Source organism: Aquarana catesbeiana, linkage group LG05, assembly GCF_042186555.1.
Source record: "Aquarana catesbeiana isolate 2022-GZ linkage group LG05, ASM4218655v1, whole genome shotgun sequence".
In the NCBI taxonomy this organism is placed as follows: Eukaryota; Metazoa; Chordata; class Amphibia; order Anura; family Ranidae; genus Aquarana; species Aquarana catesbeiana.
The window spans coordinates 84,953,567-84,976,545 of NC_133328.1; the positions used below are offsets into that span (position 1 = coordinate 84,953,567).

A 22,979-nucleotide genomic window follows, 5' to 3' on the forward strand; every position below is an offset into this window, starting at 1 on the left:
AGCAGTGCTGGCTCTTCAGTGCCTATCAGTGTCCATCAGTGCAGCCTATCAGTGCCCATCAGTGCAGCCTCATCAGTGCACATCTATGAAGGCAAAAAATTACCTGTATGCAAAATTTTATAACAAACTATGAAACAATTTTTTTTTCAAAATTTTCGGTCTTTTTTTGTTTGTTAAGCAAAAAAAAAAACCCAGTGGTGAATAGATACTACCAAAAGAAAGCTCTATTTGTGTGAAAAAAATTCTAAAAATGTTATATGGGTACAGTGTTGTATGACCGCACAATTTCATTCAAAGTGCAACAGCTCTGAAAATTGGCCTGGGCAGAAAGGGGATAAAAGTGCCCGGTAGGCAAGTTGTTTAACAATGAAAACTTGTCAGACGTTCCAAACCTTGCCTTCTCTATCCAAAAAAAAAAAAAAAAAAAAGTTGTACTGCGCATACATTTTTATAAAGACACTTTAAGATGATCACAACTATAGAGAGGAAATAAAATAATGGTTATAGTGAAAAAAGTGTAGTTCACGGAGAGGCCCGATAAAAATTGTTGAGAGCAGGAATGTACAGTTTAAGAATATACACTGTTGACAGGTCTCCAGCAGTGATGGTTAATCGGTAGCGGGGTGTCCTGCCGTACAGTCCCATGTTACTGACATGGAATTAATGTGCTCCAAACAGAGTCACTGTGATCCCGCTCATCCAGGGAAAGTAAATTATTATAATTGGGTTCAGAGCCAAGAGCAGCCATTAGGTGAGGTAAGAAAGACAAAGCACACAGGAAATTACCATACGCTTTGACTCAGCGGTAGTCTCTGATTCAGCTGTCATTGTGATGCGGAGGGCTTACATGCATGTCTTCATTAAGCCTGGGATGTGGCATCAGCTAGCAAACCCCAAAATATTTGGGCCGGTATAATAAAAGCTAACATAAATATTTGAGAGAGACAATAGGGTTGATTTATGAAAACTTGAAGCGGATTTTCAGTCATTTTTTCAACTTTCCATCTATTAAATCTTCTGCCCTTGTTGTTTTAACTTTGGATAGTAAAACATTTTTTTTTCTACCAGTAAATACCTTATACAGCCCACTTCCTGTTTCTTGTCTGGTCATTAGCCTAGGCTTGTGACATCATGCACAGCTCTCTCTCTCACTCTCCTGAGAGTTTGCCAGGAAGAGAGGGGGATGAGTCATAAGAGGGCCAAAGCTGCAGGGCTGCAAAGCTGGAGGTTTGCCTCTGTGTGTCTGTGTAAATCCAGGAAGTGAACAGGCAGCAGCTTAAGCTGCCCACAGTTAAAATGGTTTCAGCCAGACTCAGTGGAGGGAGATTTCTGCAGCATATTTGGCAAGTACAGAATCACAGTATATATAAAATAATATGCAAAAGTGGTTGGAGGAAAGCTTCAGAATGGCAAAGGTTTTTATTACAAATTATGTGAGCAGACTGCAGTTCCCCTTTAAAGTGTTACTAAACCCAGGACCCTGCATTCACTATATCTGGTCTCCCACCGTACACAGGACATGGAAATGCAATTATTTTAGTAAATATAAACTGCTAAATACCTTTTCTCATCAGCAGTATATAACAGTCTTGTGACTTTTCCTGGTGAAGCTTGTATGATGAGTTGTCATACTGCACTGAGCTGTCCTATGAGGCTGTGGGGCTCCTGATCCTCTGTCTGAACATGTCTGGACATTGCTGATTGGCCCTGTGCTGATCACATGCACTCTCCCAAGAAAAAAAAACTCTCTAGCAATACACACCAAACTGAGCATGTGCAGCCTGACTCCAAAGGCTCTGTCTTATCCAGACTTGTCCAGGGGCACAGTGCAGGGAGGGGAGAATCTGTGCATACAAGATCAAGCAGCCTTTTTACACAATGCAGATGATTATTTTCTTAGGTTCCACAGTAAGTATAACACGCATGCTTTACTGCATATACAGACTGATTTTACTATTGTGGGTTTAGTAAATATAAAACACATTCAGCGCTAAAAATGTGCGTTTACATATTCAACATATATCTGTGAAAAAGTGCTGAAGACTCAATAAATACCTATTAGGTAATATGTGTAATTATCTAACACATAAACAAATAGAAATAAAAGTTAATAGAGGTGTGATCGATCATATGTTAGTTCAAAAACACATGGGGGTTCATGGGCATAGATGGTGCCACAGCTTCACATGGGGTGGAGACTGGAACCAACTCTGTATAGGGGGACGCTTCACACATGGATCATCTACGTTCCAAATGAAGACTGCAAATGGTAAAAATGGGTATCCTTATCAGAAAAGGTTTACACAGTCACCGTGCGGTGAAGTGTCATACAGATTTGAGGGATCCAACGATCCCAAGGATATCTAGCTGGAGAGGTCCTGACGGGGAGTTACGTCCAGGGCGACCATCACCGTTCGAGGGTATGGAAGTTCTCGATCAATCAGGATGTCTCTCTCAGATGGACGGAGTGTATAAAGAAAAATGGCTAAGGCTCAGCAGGGTCCCATTCATGAAAGGAGACAAGAGCAAAAATTTTCCACATAGGGCATGAATCAGATCAAACACTTTAAGTAAAGCTGTTGCATTGATAGCTTGCGTTGTTTCCTGAAAGATGAAACCTGATTGATTGCTGTGGGCTACAGCTTCATGTTTAGTTTAGATTTCAATACTTGGCTACAGGTAAAGGCTATCTCCAAGGAAAACAAAGGTTCTCCCTTGCTTTGGGGCATCCCTGCTCTACAAGGTTTAACAGCTCATTTAGGTCCAGGGTCATGGAATAAGCAGTTTCACTTACCTGATCCTTGCTTCACCGGCAAACGGCACTTTCCTTTCCTCGTTTCTGCTTCGGCTTCTGAGCTGTCCTTTGGCATCCTCATGTCCCACATCCAATGCAGAGCTGTGGCCTCTGCATTGTAATTGATGACATCAGATTATCTGCAAACACTGGGGAGAGGAGCCAGCAGGGATCAATCTTACAGTGTTGAGGGAGCCTTTAGGTGGGGGGGTGAGGTAAGAAAAAGTACTTTTTTTCAGGGGCCCTAGACATAAATGAGCATTTAACCATTGCAGTAAATGGGAAGATTGTTGTTTTCCCTGGATTGTAGCTACACTTTTTATTACATTTCTATTCTGTGCACACATTTGTGCTAATTTTTTTGGACCATCTGTTTCTGGAAACTTTTTACATTTATATTATCCTTATGACTGCACTAAACGCTAATCATCATAGTTACATAGTTAGTCAGGTTGAAAAAAAGGAAAAGGCACAAGTCCAGCTAGTTCAACTGACAGAAAAAATTAATAAACAAAATAAACAGAAAACCACCATATACAGATCCTCACAGTTGATCCAGAGGAAGGCAAAAAAAAACCCTATAAAGCATCCAAAAAATGAAAATTCTATCCTGATCCCCTGGAAGGCAATCGGATATTCTCTGGTTCAACAATCTCTGCTGTTATTACCCATAAATGTTAATATCTGGTTATATTTTGTGTATTTAGCAATGCATCCAGCTTTTTAAAAAATAAACTATCTACTGAGCTGGCAAAAACTAGATCTTGAGGGAGTCTATTCTACACAGCTCTTAAGCCTCGTACACACGATTGGATTTTCTGACGAAAATTGTGTGATCAAAGAAAAATTCCTACGAGCCAAAATGAACCTAGTGCTAAAAGTAAGCACTACACAGCCGCATACATGCATCACGCCTTGTAATGCGTGTGAAATATTAAGTAAATGAATAAATATGATGCGCTAGAGTGTGCTAACCGTGCCCTAATCCTGGCACACAGAGATACAGTGCATATACAACAGAGTATAAAATAATTTAACCCCAATATGTGCTATATCCCCCCCAAGATAAACAAACTGAATGTGCACAAATAAACAGTGCAGTGAGCATGTGAAATGGTAATATCAACAAAAATGCTCCAAAATGAATCAGTGCAAACCAGGTGCTAAAAGTGCAATAAATAATAAAATAAATAACGTTAATTCATAAATGATTCATATATGCAAACAAAAGCTGAAAAATGACATGTGTCAGCCAAAAAGTGCAGAGTGTCGCACAATACATATACTTAATCATCCATCATAAAATAGACATATATTAAACACAAAAGTCCTTAATGAAAGTGATGACAACTGTGTTTCAGTGCTGATGTTTTCAAATGTGCTGCGATTCCATGTGCCACATATCATGCGATGGTGAAATAAAAGGTGACCCCCCCAAGGTAAAGCGCTCACCTTAGGGAATGTGACTAAGTCGCTAGACAGAGTCAGGAAACGCTTTTGAGCCACCCAGGGCTCAGTATGGATCACAGGAAAACAGGTTCCAGCATAGGCTCAAATCATAGGCAAAAAAAGAAAGGAACCATATGGTGTTATAACATTTAAAAAGTGTTTATTAACAAGGTCAGATAAAAAACTCTCCCCCAGAAGGGGGTACTCACATTTTGAGGGTGCATCAGTGCACCACTCAGAAGAGGCATATAACCTGGATAAAACAATAAGTAATGGATGTAACAGTGAGGTTATGGAGACCATCCCAGCACAGACAGCTGCTGCTGCCTAACACTCCGTCCTGGCCCCTCCCCTACGCATCTTCGACGCAGGGCATACGTGTCATCATCAGGGGGAATGTGATCACATTCCCCCTGATGATGACACCTTTGCCCTGTGTGTGATCCATACTGAGCCCTGGGTGGCTCAAAAGCGTTTCCTGACTCTGTCTAGCGACTTAGTCACATTCCCTAAGGTGAACGCTTTACCTTGGGGGGTCACCTTTTGTTTCACCATCGCATAATATGTGGCACATGGAATCGCAGCACGTTTGAAAACATCATCACTGAAGCACAGTTGTCATCACTTTCATTAAGGACTTTTGTGTTTAATATATGTCTATTTTATGATGAACGATTAAGTATATGTATTGTGTGACACTGCACTTTTTGGCTGGCATATGTTATTTTTCAGCTTTTGTTTTCATATATGAATCATTTATGAATTAACGTTATTTATTTTATTATTTATTTGTTTATTGCACTTTTAGCACCTGGTTTGCACTGATTCATTTTGGAGCATTTTTGTTGATATTACCATTTCACATGCTCACTGCACTGTTTATTTGTGCACATTCAGTTTGTTTATCTTGGGGGAAATAGCACATATTGGGGTTAAATTATTTTATACTCTGTTGTATATGCACTGTATCTCTGTGTGCCAGGATTAGGGCATGGTTAGCACAATCTAGCGCATCATATTTATTCATTTATTGAAAATTGTGTGATGACAGGCTGTTGGCGAAAATCCAACCATTTGTATGCTCCATCGGACAATTGTCGGATTTTCCGTGGACAAATGTTGGTTGGCAGGCTTTAAAATGTTCTGCGGACAAATGTCTGTTGTCAGATTTTCAGAGCGTGTGTACACAAGTCCGTCACACAAAAGTCCAAAGTACAAATACGCATGCTCGGAAGCAAGGATGAGCCAGAAGCGGTCGGTCTTGAACACTAGTGCGTTCGTAATGGAGAATTAACATTCGTGACGTGGCAAATTATGAAATCTCGAAATGCAGCGCACATTCTCTTCTTCTTTAATGAGATAATAATGAAGCTGCTTTGCTAGTGATACTGATGGAGTTATTGCAAACAAATTTTTAAAGGCTTTTTTTTTTATCAAGAATAATATTATTATGCTTTTTTTTGGGGCAAGTTACCACAACACCATTATCCTGTAGTTTTTAAGATCAAAGATATGTTAGTGTCCCTTGTCAGTTTTACATAGTATTTTTTTTAAATGTAGCTGCCTACTCTATCCGTCTATCTCCTACTCTATTAGCTTTTAGATGGTCCCTGAAAACCCTCCTCTTCAGAGAATCCTATTCTACCCACACCTAACAGCTGTAGTTTCATTTTGTCCATCTGATCATCCCTCACAGCTGCTACCATTTGTTCCACTTGACCCTCCCTTCTAGATTTTAAGCTCTAATGAGCAGGGCCCTCTGATCCCTCCTGTATTGAATTGTATTGTAATTGTACTGTCTTCCCTGATGTTATAAAGCACTGCACAAACTGTTGGCGCTATATAAATCCTGTATAATAATAATAATAATACTCCCAAACTGTCATTTGAAATAAAACACATAGCCAAGTATTATTCTCCACATTTTTTTATTGTGCATTCGAAAAAGAAAACAAATAAAATAGAACTTAACCAAAAAGTGCATTCTATGCATCCAAAAATATAGAAAATATAACAAATCAAATCATTATTATTCAACCAAAAAATAAAATAAAAGCCTCATGCATGTGTCCTGCTTCTTAATATAGGGGGTCAGCAATGCCAAGAGTTGGTGAAAGATGGGGTCCGTCATCCAGAGATAATTCCGAAAATTATCTGGATTATTCTCCTGGAGCTCCCGCAGCAAAGGCATATGACATAATTGGTCAGGATTAATAAAGCAACCAATTTTTGGTCCAAGAAATTCTCCTCCTTCTGTTCCTGGACTGGGGTTGGGTCAAAGCAATAACTCCAAGGCCAATAATAACACGTTATCTCCTCCGATTCCGCAACATGCCTGGTTGACAAACGGCCATTCAGAAACAAACTGAAAAGTGCAAAATGAAAAGTGTGAACTGAAAAGCGCTAAATGAAAAGCGTGAAATGAAAAGCGCAAATCAACACTCACCAAACTTCTACTAACACAAAATTAGCAGAAGGAGCCCAAAGGGTAGCGCTAAAGAGCTGAAAAACCATGTAGTACATCACTACATTCGTGTTTGTTGGCCGACAATTCCTTGCTGTTTGTATGCAAGATAAGTTCCTGGCCAACACCCTTCGGACAAAAGTCCAAGGTTTTGTCTGTGGAAAATCCGATCATGTGTACGAGGCTTTACTGTGAAGAAATCTTTCCAGATTTGGAGGTTAAATCATTTTTTTCCTTCCGATGTAAAGAGTGCCCCCTTGTCCTCTGTGATGACCTGAAAGTTGATGGCCCAACACTAAGTTAACTATATGGACCATTTATGTATTTATACATATTGATTATATAGTCCCTTAATCTCCTTTTTTCAAGAGAGAATAAAGTCAGTTCCTCTAATCTTTCCTCATAGCTGAGCTGAGCTGAGCTGATGCATCTTATAAGTTTGGTTGCCCTTCTCTGTACTTTCTCCAGTTCTCCAATATCCTTTTTGTGAACTGGTGCCCAAAAATGAATTGCATATTCCAAATAAGGTCTTATTAATGATTTCTACAGGGGCAAAATTATATCTCTCTCTCTCTCTGCAGTCTATAATTCTGTTAACACAAGAAAGGATTTTGCTAGCTTTAGAAGCTGCAACTTGACATTGCATGCTATTATTAAATCTACCAGACCACCCAGATCCTTCTCCACCATTGACTCCCTAAGCTTTTCTCCTGGAATGAATGATGCGTGCATGTTTTTAGCCACAGCAGGTTGTGAAACACCAGTCAGTGTGACCATTATGGAGATACATAAAGCAGACAGGATGTGGTTAGTGACAAGCAATCCACAGAACTGCAGTTTCCAAACTACGCTGTTACCCACCTTATGTTATGTATCTATAAATACAGCAGTTATAGGGAGATGACAAGAATAGTCGCAGTGTTTATAAAAATGTTTGGCAGATAGAACTGTCCCTATATACAGTGCCTTGCAAAAGTATTCACCCCCTTGTCATTTTTCGTGTTTTGTTGCCTCACAACCTGGAATTAACATGGATTGTTTGAGGATTTGCATCATTTAATTTACAGAACATGCCCACAACTTTGAAGATTTTTTATTTATTGTAAAGCAAAGAACAAATAGGACAAAATAACAGAAAAAAATCAATGTGCATAACTATTCACCCCCCCCCCCCCCCCCCAAAGTCAATACTTTGTAGAGCCACCTTTTGCAGCTATCACAGCTCCAGGTTGCTTTGGATAAGTTTCTATGAGCTTGCCACATCTTACCACTGGGACTTTTGCCCATTCCTCCTTGTAAAACTGCTCCAGCTCCTTCAAGTTGGATGGTTTGCGCTTGTGAACAGCAATCTTTAAGTCTGACCACAGAGTTTCTGTTGGATTGAGGTCTGGGCTTTGACTAGGCCATTCCAACACTTTTACACGTTTCCCCTTAAACCACTCAAGTGTTGTTTTAGCAGTGTGTTTGGGGTCATTGTCCTGCTGGAAGGTGAACCTCCGTCCTAGCCTCAAATCACACACAGAGTGGTACAGGTTTTGCTCAAGAATATCCCTGTATTTAGCACCATCCATCTTTCTCTCAACTCTGACCAGTTTCCCAGTCCCAACTGCTGAAAAACATCCCCACAGCATGATGCCGCCACCACCATGTTTTCCTGTGAGGATGGTGTTCTTTGGGTTATGTGATGTGTTGGGTTTGCGCCAGACATAGCGTTTTCTTTGATGGCCAAAAAGTTCAATCTTAGTCTCATCAGACCAGAGCACCTTCCTCCATACATTTTGGGAGTCTCCCACATGCTTTTTCGCAAACTCAAAACGTGCCATTTTGTTTATTGCTGAAAGTAATGACTTTCTTCTGGTCACTCTCCCATAAAGTCCAACTCTATGGAGCGTACGGCTTATTGTTGTCCTATGTACAGATACTTCAGTCTCTGATGTGGACCTCTGCAGCTCCTCCAGGGTTACCTTAGGTCTCTGTGCTGCCTCTCTGATTAATGCCCTCCTTGCTCGGTCCGTGAGTTTTGGTGTGCTGTTGTGCCATGTTCTTTCCATTTGGTTATGATAGATTTGATGGTGCTCCTAGGGATCATCGAAGATTTGTAAATTTTTTTATAACCTAACCCTGACTTGTACTTCTCAACAACATTGTCCCTTACTTGTTTGGAGAGTTCCTTGATCTTCATGGCAGGGTTTGGTTAGTGGTGCCTCTTGCTTAGGTGTTGCAGCCTCTGGGGCCTTTCAAAAAGGTGTGTATATGTAATAACAGATCATGTGACACTTAGATTGCACATAAGTGGACATCATTTCACTAATTATGTGACTTCTGAAGGTAATTGGTTACACCAGAGCTTTTTATGGGCTTCATAACAAAGGGGGTGAATACATACGCACATGCCAATTGTCAGTTTTTTATTTCTGAAAAATAGTTTTATGTATATATTTTTCTCATTTTACTTCGCCAACTTAGACTATTGTGTTGTGATCCATCACATATAATTCAGATTAAAAAAACACTGAACTAAAGGCTGTAATGTAACAAAATAGGTAAAAAGCCAAGGGGGGTGAATACTTTTGCAAGGCACTGTAAGTTTTTACATCTCTTTATTTAGCTGTTTGCCTGGAGCTGCCTTTTAAAATATTCTGAGAACCAAACACTTAAAAAAAACATTGTAAAGCTTCTTCAGGGGAAATATTCTCATGTTTATTGGAACTGATTTTGTTTACCAATTAGTTTTCTCCACAGATAATGAAATGTAGGAGATAAACATGGAAGTGCAATTTGAATTTTCAGTGGCTCACAACTCTGTGTACCTTCCACAGCGTACAGATAATTGTTTTGCTCTCAGAATTTCTGGTAGTCAGAGAACATTTTTTTTAATGCAAGTCATCATTTTCAAATAACGGTTAAAAAAATTCTCCGATATAGAAAGATGCAACAACTGAAATTGACAAGAAGTGAATCATTTAATAACATTTTAGAAATCAATAAGCTTACATGTTGTATAAAATCAACAGATTAAGAATTGTAGAACAGTTATTTAACTTTTTTCAGATATTGTAGAAACACATATAAATGCACACCGTTGCGTGGTATAATATAAAAATGCATAGAACATTAATACATCGTTTTCTGGTAAAGGGTTTGGGTGGAGTGTATATGATCCTATAATATGGCAAACATTCATGCCCTCAATTCTTTGGTTAGCATAAGGGAGGTCTGTGCTTGGAGGCCGGGGAGCATTTGCACCCTGGGCCACTACTAATAAGATATGTTGGGCTGGTGACCCTGAGTGGAGATACTTCACAACTCTGACCTAATCAATTTGGGACCTGCATGCAGGGCATTATATAGCTTCCTGCTCACTGTTCAGTCTGGCAGAGTGAGATTTTCCATTTTCCAGCACTCACTTTCTTTACAATTGTAAGATGTCCGGTGACCGAGTGCCAAGAACTGCAAAGGAAGCTGATGCGGGAAGATGTGAAGAGATATGTCACAAGAAACTATGTCCTTTAAGGACACCTGCTTTTTTCAATGCCCACTAATAACTGCAGCACCATGGTACACTTTGTTTACATTTTTTTTATATATGTCTGTGGGCCTGATACTTATCTCAAGAGCTGTAGGCTGACATTCTCAGAAAATATATTGCAAATAAATTCAAATTCAAAGTATGTTGGAATAGGCTGATTATAACTACAGATTGTAGACATCAGCACATCTATTATCTCATATTACCACCGTTGTGTCTTGGTTTAGGCTTGACTTGGAAAGATGACTATACCCAACATATCATTGCAAAGGAACTATCAAATATTCGTAAGGTATACAGCAGGCCACCTGAATCTCGTCCATCTGATGTTTCCAGCACTTCTAGGTAAGATGTTTTTTTATTTACCTTTTACGGTTAGTTGTATATGAAAGTGTGTAGACAATAAATGAAGCATTACACAATGTTTCTATGTGGTTGGTAATTTGCATTCCTCTTCTATGGCAGCCAAATACTGCTACAATGGAACGGTACTTTTACTTTCAATATTTTTTATTATTAAAGAAAGTAAAAATACAAAAAAAAAAAAAAAAAAACCCACAAAGGCTGAAGCCCAACCAAAATACAGTAATAGAATGGTGATAGCATAAGCAAATCCATAATGGGTGAAATAAAAGGTGCATAACCATGCAAACAGCAAATAGACATCAAAGCTGTCCGAGTGGCCAATAAGGCCCTCAGAGCTTGCTGGCTAGGTTGACATATAGCAAATAAAACGGAGTCTAGCCCCAACCGTAAGAAAGTAAAAGACAAAGAGAAGAAAAAGAAGGAACCTACCTGGAAAATAAGAAAGTAGGTCCCGAAAGGAGAGGAAGAAGAAACTGAGAGACAGAACAAGTAGATGGAAACCCAGAGAATGAGCCTGCAAAGGCACCAGATTTAGGGAGGCTTGAGCAGGATAGGAAGAATTCCTAAACTTTTATATTAACATACTTAGCCTATGGTGCCCATACCTTCCTGACTTTCAGGACAGAATTGTTCAGCTTGCTTGTAAGATGCTCAATGAACATGATCCAGGAAACCTTGCACCGAAACTTAGTAATGGAGACTGATGGGATCTTCCAACCTTGAGCTATGGTAAAGAATGGTACTTTTAAAGTTAAAATAAGGCAATGCTTTAAATATCTTTTAGCCCTTCCCATGAATTCTCATCACCTATGTCTGATGTGTCACAGCAGGTGAGCAACAAAACGTAAGTGTAGAGACCGGCAAATAGAAACACCAGTTTACACATATAGGGGAAGATTTGTAAATTATTAATAGTTGTGTCCTTTGTATCCTTCCAGACCTGTGCTGTAGTTCAGCATGAAACAAATCCTTCACTATGCTTTGTTTAGGGGTCTTCTGTAATAAAGGCCATTCTTTGTTGCTGTCCTTCATTGTGCAGGGTGACTGGTCATGTATTCACCTTCTCCTGTAGTTTTCTGCAGCCAGCCTAAAGTAGGTTGACCTGCTGGGTCCCCTCCCACTGCTCTGCTCCCTGTAGTGGCTATAAACAGCCTGATGATGAGGTTACCGCTACGTTCGTAAGGAAATGTCTGAGTTTGCAAAGTGATTTGTTACACAAAGGAAGATTTATATACTGTGTGGCTATTAACAAATATATTTAAATGAAAGGTTTTGTGCTCTTAATTAACAAAAAATCTGTCTCATCTACAGTGATAAATCTGGTGCACGTCTTTGCAAAATTGTCTCAGCTGGCTACCCAGAATTAAAGGGTTTAAAAGGATTTAAGGCCCCTTTCACACTGGGGCGGTGGGGGCGTCGGCGGTACAACAGCGCTATTTTTAGCGCTGCTGTACCGTCGTTCTTGCTGTGGTATTCGGCCGCTAGCGGTGCGGTTTTAACCCCCACTGGTTAAAAAAGGATTAAAATCCCTCGTACAGCGCGGCTATAGCCGCGGTATTGCCACGGTATAGCCGCGCTGTCCCATTGATTTCAATGGGCAGGAGCGGGGAAGGAGCGGTGAATACACCGCTCCTTCCCCGCTCCAAAAAAGCGGTTTGCAGGACTTTTTTCACCGCCCTGCCTGCGCACCGCTTCAGTGTGAAAGCCCTCGGGCTTTCACACTGAACAAACAGCGGAGGCTGTTTAGGGGCGGTATTTTTAGCGCAATACCGCCTGAAAACCGCTCCAGTGTGAAAGGGGCCTAAGAGCCCATTCACACAGGGGCAACTTTGGATCCGACTTCAAGTCGCCCCAAGTCGCCCCTAGTCGCCTCAAGTCGCGCTACACGAAAAAATCAATGTAAGTGAATGGATCTGTCTTAATGCACACTACTGCAGTCGCTCCGACTTCAGAAAAGGTTCCTGTACTACTTCAATCCGACTTGAAGGCAACTTGTACCCATTGATTTCAATGGAAGTTGCCTCCAAGTCTGATCACTGTTCATACTGAGGCAACTTTACAGGAAGCAGAAAAGAAACAGAAAGTAATTTCCTCCACTAAACAGCCAGCCCCCTCCTTCTCACACACAGCTGATAAGCTCTGATTGGCCACTTGTAAAGTTCCCTGTCCTGGAGGCGACTTCAAGTTGTGTTGTAAGTTGCCCCAAGTCGTGCTGTGATTCATACTCAAGTCGTGTCCAAGTTGCCTCCCAAAGTCGTGCTGGAAGTCGTGTTGCCCCTGTGTGAATGGGCTCTTAAGGTTTGCAGGATTAAAAAGAAAATACTGTTGTATAAACTTTTCTAGCCTTTTCAATAAATGTACATCTAATTTTGATTTATAAATGCACCTCATAGCCCTTAAATCGGCAGCCAGCATATTGATAATACAGCTGTATATGCATATACTGTATACGACTGCTGTAATAGGGGTCATATTTTTTTAATAATAGAAAGATATGTTTTAATACTTAATAACCAAATTTACAACCAAGTCCCTAAAATAAATGTAAGTGCAAAACATATTTTCCATGTTTCAAGCTTTATTTTATTATTTTTTTAACTGAACAGTTTATGATGTAAGTAACCTGGTAAAGCTTGGGTGAAGCTTGAGCAATTCTGCTTTATTTTAAGTAGTACATATTTTTTACAGTAGCACCCCCAAAGGGATGGACACAACCCCAGCTCCAAGCTCCCAGCAAACACTGCTGTCAGCTTTTCTGTGTCTCATTAGGGATATTTCCCTTAATTTCCTGTTCTCTAGACTCAATGAGGAGGTAAGAGGATACTTTTCTAATATAAGGGATTGTAGTTACGGGAACAAGTGTTCCAGTTGGAAGATTTGCCCTCTATCCCTGCCCTAGTGGCAACTCAAAATTTTGGATTTACCCTCACCTTCATTCCTGGTGATACTGATGATTAAGGCAATTAGCGAGTGTGAATCTATTTAATTGGGACGCAGACAGCAGTACAATCATGACAGGGGTTCTAACTCCTCACCGCTCTATGCAGATCTTAATAAAAAAAGTTTGCCTTTAGGTATACTTTTAGGGTCCATTCACACTATAAACTGCATTGGAATCACACAGGAACCTTTGTTCCATGTGATCCAATGCAAGCAAACGCACTGCGTTTGCGACCTGCATTTGAGATGTCATTACCTTTGAACTGATGCCCACTGCAGATAGCAAGGGCAGTGCAAATGGAATGCGGTGCATTCTAGTGCGAACGGACCCTTACACTTAATAAGAACTGTCTGAAATTTTCCATAATATTTTGGCTATAATGTTATTTATATACGCTCCCCGGTCACTTTATTAGGTACGCCTTGCTAGTACCGAGTTGGACCCCCTTTTGCCTTCATAACTGCCTTAATTCTTCATGGAATAGATTCAACAAGGTGTTGGAAACGTTCCTCAGAGATTTTGGTCCTTATTGACATGATAGCATCACGCAGTTGCTGCAGATTTGTTGGCTGCACATCCATGATGCGAATCTCCCATTCCACCACATCTCAAAGGTGCTCTATTGGATTGAGATCTGGTGACTGTGGAGGCCATTGGAGTACAGTGACCTCATTGTCATGTTCAAGGAACCAGTTTGAAATGATTTGAGCTTTATGACATAGTGCATTATCCTGCTGGAAGTAGCCATCAGAAGATGGGTACACTGTAATCATAAAGGGATGGACATGGTCAGCAACAATACTCAGGTAGGCCGTGGCATTTATACAATACTTAATTGGTACTAAGGAGCCCAAAGTGTGCCAAGAAAATGTCCCCCACACCATTACACCACCAGCCTAAAATGTTAATACAAGGCAGGATGGATCTATGCTTTCATGTTGTTTATGCCAAATTCTGACCCTACCATCTGAATGACACAGGCTCATCAGACCGGGGCAACGTTTTTCCAATCTGCTATTGTCCAATTTTGGTGAGCCTGTGAGAATTGTAGCCTCGGTATCCTGTTCTTAGCTAACAGGAGTGGTACCCGTTGTGGTCTTGGTTGTAACGAGTGGTTATTTGAGTTACTGTTGCCTTATCTATCATCTCGAACCAGTCTGCCCATTCTCCTCTAACCTCTGACATCACCGAGGCATTTTCGTCCACACAACTGCTGCTCACTGGATATTTTCTCTTTTTCGGACAATTCTCTGTAAACCCCTAGAGATGGATGTGCTTGAAAATCCTAGTAGATGAGCAGTTTTTGAAATACTCAGACCAGCCCGTCTGGCACCAACAACCATGCCACATTCAAAGCCACTTAAATCCCCTTTCTTCCCCATTCTGATGCTCGGTTTGAACTTCATCAAGTCATCTTCACCACGTATAGATGCCTAAATGCATAGAGTTGCTGCCATGTGGTTGGCTGGTTAGCAATTTGTTACCAAGCAATTGAACAGGTGTACCTAATAAATTGGCTGGAGAGTGTTTATTGTTTCACTAACACTCTCACTATCACAATAATAGTGCTGTGGTATTTGCACATTAAATTTTCCATAATAGCCAATCAGATTGAAATTTGTGTGGAAAGTAACAGTTGTGGAATAATGGTGTGAATCTGATTGAGGTTTTACAGAGAGTTTGTATTAAGCACAAGTTGATAATTGAGATCTATTTTTTCTATAAATAAACTTATATCTGTACTCTTGTGTTCTTGCTTCTCTCTTTTAGGGGTCAGAATTTAAATGCTGAAAGTGACAGAAATTATGAAATGGAAGCTAATAGGAATTTTGCCAAATCTTTTCACCAATATCTCCAGTATCTCGGGATCCTGCCACAGTCTGTAGCTCCGAGCTACTACCCAAGGACGAAGAGTGAACAGCCCCCCATTACGGTAATGATACCTCTTAAAATAAGAAGCTCCCAGACTCCAGTATAGAACGAGATTACACATACATATTTTCTCACCTTGTTATTTGATGTTGTAGTACTGACCTTCATCACTAGAAGATGTTTTTGTAATTGGTGACCTTCAGCGTTATAAATAAGACTCCCACACAGACTTTCGAATGGAAGGATACATTCGTTTTGTAAGAATGTGACATATAGTCTTGTGCTTCTGTGTTTTAAATGTTATGAGAAATATTTCAAAGCTGCTAAAGGAAATGAATATAGTGTTTTTCAAGGTAAAACATGGTTAATGTGATTCCATTTAATGTGTTATTTGTTGGTCTGCTTATCCATCTCGTTATCACCATAAATTGTTAGTGTTTATATACAGTATCTCACAAAAGTTGGTGGAAACAATTGGACCGCAAAATCTTGTCGGGAACCAACCCTGCCAATGTGGCTGATAAAACCCGGACCGGATTCCAGCTTAGTTCGGTGAGTACACCCCTCACATTTTTGTAAATATTTTATTGTATCTTTTCATGTGACAACTCTGAAGAAATGACACTTTGCTACAATGTAAAATAGTGAGTGTACAGCTTGTATAACTGCAAATTTGCTGTCCCCTCAAAATAACTCAACACACAGCCATTATTGTCTAAACTGCTGGCAACAAAAGTGAGTACACCCCTAAGTGAAAATGTCCAAATTGGGCACAATTATACATTTTCCCTCCCCGGTGTCATGTGACTCTGTAGTGTTAGGGGTCTCAGGTGTGAATGGGGAGCAGTTGTGTTAAATTTGGTGTTATCGCTCTCACTCTCTCATACTGGTCACTGGAAGTTCAACTTGCCACCGCATGGCAAAGAACTTTCTGAGGATCTGAAAAAAAGCCTAGGCTATAAGAAGATTGCCAAGACCCTGAAACTGAGCTGCAGCACAGTGGCCAAGTCCATACAGCAGTTCAACAGGACAGGTTCCACTCAGAACAGACCTCGCCATGGTCGAACAAAGAAATTGAGTGGACGTGCTCAGCGTCATATCCAGAGTCTTTGTCTTTGGGAAATAGACGTATGAGTGCTGTTAGCATTGCTGCAGAGGTTGAAGGGGTGGGCAGTCAGCCTGTCAGTGCTCAGACCGTACGCCGCACACTGCATCAAATTGGTCTGCATGGCTGTCATCCCAGAAGGAAGCCTCTTCTAAAGATGATGCACAAGAAAGCCCGCAAACAGTTTGCTATAGACAAGCAGACTAAGGATATGGATTACTGGAACCATGTCCTGTGGTCTGATGAGACCAAGATAAACGTATTTGGTTCAGACGGTGTCATGCGTGTGTGGCGGCAACCAGGTGAGGAGTACCAAGACAAATGTGTCTTGCCTACAGTCAAGCATGGTGGTGGGAGTGTCATGGTCTGGGGCTGCATGAGTGCTGCCAGCACTGGGGAGCTACAGTTCACTGAGGGAACCATGAATACCAACATGTCCTGTAACACGATCCCCTCCCTTCGGATGACTGGGCCGCAGGGCAGTATTCCAACATGATAACGACCCCAAATACACCTCCAAGATGACCACTGCCTTGCTAAAGAAGCTGAGGGTAAAGGTGATGGACTGGCCAAGCATGTCTCCAGACCTAAACCCTATTGAGCATCTGTGGGGTATCCTCAAATGGAAGGTGGAGGAGCGCAAGGTCTCTAACATCCACCAGCTCTGTGATGTCATCATGGAGGAGTGGAAGAGGTCTCCAGTGGCAACCTGTGAAGCTCTGGTGAACTCCATGCCCAAGAGGGTTAAGGCAGTGCTGGAAAATAATAGTGGCCGCACAAAATATTGACACTTTGGGCCCAGTTTGGAAATTTTCACTTAGTAGTGTACTCAATTTTGTTGCCAGCGGTTTAGACATTAATGGCTGTGTGTTGAGTTATTTTGAGGGGACAGCAAATTTACACTGTTATACAAGCTGTACACTCACTACTTTACATTGTAGCAAAGTGTAATTTCTTCAATGTTGTCACATGAAAAGATATAATAAAATATTAACAAAAATGTGAGGGGTGTACTCACCGAACTAAGGTGGAATCCGGTCCGGGTTTTACCAGCCACATTGGCAGGGTTGGTTCCCGACCAGATTTTGCAGTCCAATTGTTTCCACCAACAGGTGGTATAAATTAAGCAGGTCTAGAGCAAAGGATTGCTCTTGGCTTGGGACTCAGGAAGGCAAAAACCCGAGAGAGCTGGTTTGCATAATCTTTGTTTTGTGGGTGACTGGGAGAATTTCTTCACCTGTGAGTTAGGAACCGGATATGTTTAGTTAGTGCCTGGATGGCAAAGATTTATTTTCTGTTTGTTGGTTAAATTTCCATGCAAGTCAGCTTGTAAGAAAACCTGCTGTTTGGACTACCCTTTTCCAAGGGAAGGTGATCCCCACTGTAGCTAACCCCTGACAATATATATATATATATATATATATATATATATATATATATATATGTAGCACTAACTCTCGGTGGAGCTTCTGGTTTAAAGCGGGCTGTTACCTTCACTCTCGACACCTCTGTTTCACCGGCATCGGGTCTAGGGTCCCGTTGAGTTTACCTCTGGACGGTATAAGCTTCAAACACTTGAGTATATTTTCCAATGCTTTAATGAACAAGTAATAAAGGAAGCAGCAGGAAAGAGGCAGAAGGAAAGTTACAGGGAAGCTCAAATACCTTTCCTTAGTATTTTTTAGAACATTCTTTGGAATTGAACACTTGTAGTTGAATGCACTCCTCCTATAGGATTCAATCTTTGCCCTCCTGGATAGGCCCCTCTCACTTGCCTAACAGCCAGTACGTAGCACGAACAAAAGTCTCTGCCACAGACTTGTTTGGAATAAAACCCATATGATCCTCTGCCACAGGATGTATTGGTTTGTGATGAATGTCAGACACAGTGCTTGAACCTTTAAGACAACCTGGCAGTACTATGCAGTAAGTTTACTTGGGGATACGTCCTCCAACCGAGTCACCAGGCCCCTCTCCAGACCAGCACTCTGCATGATCCTTCCATGATGGGTCCTCCCCTGGGATCTCCTCGGCTGTCCAGCTTCTTCACTCAGGATAGACAGCTCAGGACCATTCCTCTGCTGCTGTGGTAGGCCCCAGACAGGCTTCTGGGCCCACCCACACGCTGCAGCAACGTGGGCCTCTAGAACGGAGGACCATGAGGTGGTACTCTTAACGCATACCTGTCGGCCAGGAGGGCCAGCAGGTGGCTGGAAACGAACCCCTAAACATGGCGTCTGTCCCATAAATACCCTCTCCCAGAATGCAACTCGGAGGACAACCTCCACCGAGTTGTCCCCGGGACAGAGGAGCACTCATACGCTTCAACACGTTGCCTTTCCAACACCAGCCCATGGTGACAACGACACCCACCGGCACAGTGCGGAACTACACGCAACTCAGCCTCTAACTTCACCTAACAAGTAACCCAGAAGATTTACCTATCAGCGGTAGATTAAAAATCTACCAGCGCTACATACATATATATATATATATCACTCTTGTGATGGTTATGAACAGCGCTGATGTGATAGACAACACTGGGAGATCTCATTCTGACAGTAAAAGGGTGCTTGAACCCAACTGGTGGGGTTTTCTTACAAATGGGGAAAACTCTGCACTCAGTCAAGAACCCTGTGGAAGCCATTGCTGCAGAGGCAGTGTTTGTGAGGATATGCTGCAGTGTGTGCCCAAGCAGCCCTTATATTTTTCCTTTTCATGGATGAATGAAAGTGGTCAGGAAGCCCTAAAATATACCTTGACAAGGTTTTTGGTAGAAAAGTCAGAGAAAACAACGTGCACATATCCTCCCCAATATGCTGAATGCAAATTTCAAGTGCCTGTCCACTAGTGTGTCCCCGCTCCATCTTCCAAACATGCCAAAAGAATGACAGGCAGGTATATTTATTTTTGAGGTTTAGTAAATTTCAGCTATAGAGACTTTTCTTTAATGCCTCTATTTTATTGTGTGTTTGTTAAATACAGCCAGGTTGAATCCAGTTGACTTTTTGTTTTACCGTTGTGTGTGCTAAAATAGTTTATTTTCCAAGTTATTTGTTGCTTCTACTAGCTGCTTTTGAGTAGGTTTCATTAGTCTGTTGGAGAAGAGTTATGAATACGTATCCTCCCTAGACAATCACTGAGTAGTTAGACCAGTTCTCTGAGCTCAGGGAAGGTGATAAATGTTTGGAGCAGTCTTTCTCAACCTTTTTGTCACAGAGGAACCCTTTGAAATTATTTTCAGGTCTCGGTAACCCCTGCTAAAAATGATCCCCACAGCTCTCTGCATATTAGTGAGATCGGTGAATTGAGGAAAGTTTTAAATAAGAGATTTAAGAACGTTGTGTGCTTAGAGTATTTGACACCCAGGGCAAATTATTTTTAACACCACCTGCTGTATCCAACAAAAGTATTTCCAGTAGTGATTGTGAAATGAAATGAATAATGGTATGATAAAAAGAAATGCAGACGGTAGTGTGGTATCCCCTAATGTTAGTGATTAGTGTAAAATGACCCCTTACAGTACGTTAGTATTCAATGGACAGTTTCCTGCTATTACTGCTCAGTGTGGGTGGGAGATCAATTCAGAACTGCTCCCTGCTATAGAACTCCTAACAACCTCAGGAGGAACACTAGGGTTCCATGGAACCCTGTTTGAGAAAAGATTGTTTGGAGTTGGGTTGCCACCTGTCCAGGATTCACCTGGACAGTTTGGGTTTTGAGTCATGTGTTTGTGTTTCAGTCGGCCTAAAACCCAGACATGTTAGTCAGACCAGACTGTAGCTCCCGAAGTAACCGGGATAGTCACACAGAAATCTGTTGCCATCTGTTAACGCAATTTGGCCACACCCACTGTTCGCCGTGCCGTGCTAAGCATGCTGCATTTTTACTCTCCTTGGTGCACCCAAAGGTGTCTCAGGTCTTTTACAACCCTTTAGTGCAGTGGTTCTCAACCTGGGGGTCGGATGATGATTTGCCAGAGGTAACCAAATCCTGGGTTGTTCCTGAAACCTGCGCTGCTCTCCCAGACTTTTTGTGGCCGCCCAGCCGGGCTGTCCCTGGAGCCTGTGGCCGCCCACCCAGCCTCTTCGCAGCCGCCCATTCAGTTCACAGCATGGCTGGGGGACAGAGACTAGAGGTCAGCTGACTGGTGAGGAATGTGAAGTTTGAGGGGTTGGAGGAGACCCTATCTTCTGATTTCGGCATAGGTGTTACTGTTATGAGACACCACAAAGTCGGAGACACGGGGTTGATTTACTAAAGGCAAAAAGACTGTGCACTTTGGAAAGTGCAGTTGCACATGGCAAGAGCAGTTGCTCCAGAGTTTAGTAAATGAGCAGAAGCTCTGCTGACTTTCTTCAACCAATCATGTGCAAACAAAAATGCTGTTTTTTTTTAATTTTCCTTGCATGTGATTGGGTATTCTTTGCAAAGTGAAGATTTACCTCATTTACTAAGCTCTGGAGCAACTGCACTTGCAGAGTGCAATTGCACTTTCCAAGGTGCACAGTCTATTGGCCTTTAGTAAATCAACCCCACAGTGAGTAACACTACCTGTTATTATAGTTGCCATTAAAAGTCCCCACTACAGTTCTCAGATCAGCAAAACCCTGATCAAGAGCACCTAAGTTGGCTGATCAGAATTCCCCCAAGCATTGCCATGCATCCCAACTGCCCACCAGCACTGCCACTTATCCCATGCCCTCCACCAAGGAGTAAGAGAAGGAATAAAAATAGAGAATACATGGAAGGGAGAGGAAAAGAGGGGGAGGAACAAAGAAAAAAGGGAGAGAAAGAATAAGAGAAAGAACAAGAAAGATGGCTAGAGAGAGGGATGGGGAAAAAACAAGAAATTAGCATAGAGAAAGAAAGGAGGAGAGTGGTGCATCCTAAAATGTACCATAAAGGGTTTCAATACTGTACAAGTGGAAGGGACTCAGGGAGCGCTAAATGTCCATTAAGGGCACAAATTACTTGTCTTGCCTTGGGTGCTGACAACCCACGCTACGAAAATAATTTTACTGTTAGGGGTCCCCACAATTTGGAAAATTTTATCAAAGGGTCACGGCACTAGCAAGGTTGAGAACCACTGCTTTAGTGTATACTATGAAAACCAAAATTGCCATGTCCAGCTAAAGTGTTCGGGTTTAGCTTTAAGAAAAGGTGGCAACCCTAGTTTGGAGCAACCTTACAGAACGCTCTTTCCATTTCTGGGCTCTATAACAGATGGAGCTGGGCTAGAAACTTTCATTCTTTGCTTTTTTTCAGAACGTTCTGTCAGGATGCTGCAATTTAGAGATGGAATTAGATCTCCTACAACAAGAGTAATGCACCTCTGATTGCCTACTTCGGGCCTGTTAAGACAGTAAAAGCAAGTAGTTGAACCGTGGTTTTACCACCCCTGGACTGCCTACATAAACAAAGGCAGAGGCAGTACCACCACCGAACATAACTCATTAAAGATAATGGGGCCACAGCCACCTCCTTACCTCCTGTTCTAGGGTTAAAACAGGAGGTGAGGAGGCAACGTATTGCTTCCCAGCCACCTGTCAACCACCCTCTAAAAAGCAACCAACAGCGGGAGGGATGACAAAGGATGTTGCACGTGGTAATGAGCTCTTAGAGTAAGTGGATCTAAAGTGGTGCCAGTGGGGAGCAGACACCAGAACCTCCCAGTTGACCTTCAGATTAGGGATCTTGACCAGCCTATCCACACTGTGTGTGTGTATAGAGTGTGAAAGAAAGAATATGCTAAATGTAAGAAGCCATAGCAGCAGCTGTACAGCCAAATATTATAGCATATTGTATTATAGCCAAATTTACCACCCTAACTCCTCCCACAGCTTTTACACTACATAGACAGTAATATACTGAAATGTGCGGATTGTTCCCGATTGGTGTGCTATTACTATGGGACTTCTTCAACTTTTTTACTACTATTCATACTTTTTAAAATATTAAGCTTTTTAACAATTTTCACAGTTACTCAAGCCACTCCACCCAGTTACTCCGCCCACTCCAGTTGTAGACTACTGTAGGTAGAGGCAAGAACACTTCACACAATTTCCCCAGAAATTGTAGCTTTTCTAGTTTTAAATGAGGACGTGAAGCGTATGTTAAGGCAAAACTATTCTTATACCGTTTTGGATAGAGTGGGGAAGAATTAGACCTTCTGTCAAGATTTTATTGCAGTCTGTGTTTCCCACTGGGGAGTTCACCCCTCTATTTGTCCTGGTGACTATTGTAAAGGAGACAGAAAGCAAAGTAAAATATTACATTTAAGAATTGTCATGGAAGGGGGCGTGGCCAAGATGGCGCTGTGAGCGGTTGGTTCTTTAGTGAGCTCCACCACTCCGTCTGTAAAATCCGGATTCATCGGCTCTAATATTGCAGCAATCGTATCCCTGCTGACTGGGGGGGACCCAGGGAATCCCTATCCATCAAAGACTGAGGGGATTT

At 41.6% G+C, this 22,979-nt stretch overlaps 1 protein-coding gene across 2 annotated transcripts in view; it reads left to right on the plus strand.

Annotated features, from left to right (window-relative positions):
- PTPRN2 (protein tyrosine phosphatase receptor type N2) overlaps positions 1-22,979 on the plus strand; it is a 1,455,485-nt gene that overhangs the window by 481,959 nt on the left and 950,547 nt on the right. For both annotated transcript variants that reach the window (XM_073629933.1, XM_073629934.1), the window contains 2 exons: positions 10,464-10,581; positions 15,314-15,476. In XM_073629933.1, coding sequence (XP_073486034.1) covers positions 10,464-10,581; positions 15,314-15,476 — 281 coding nt within the window. The remainder of the gene's footprint in view (positions 1-10,463; positions 10,582-15,313; positions 15,477-22,979) is intronic.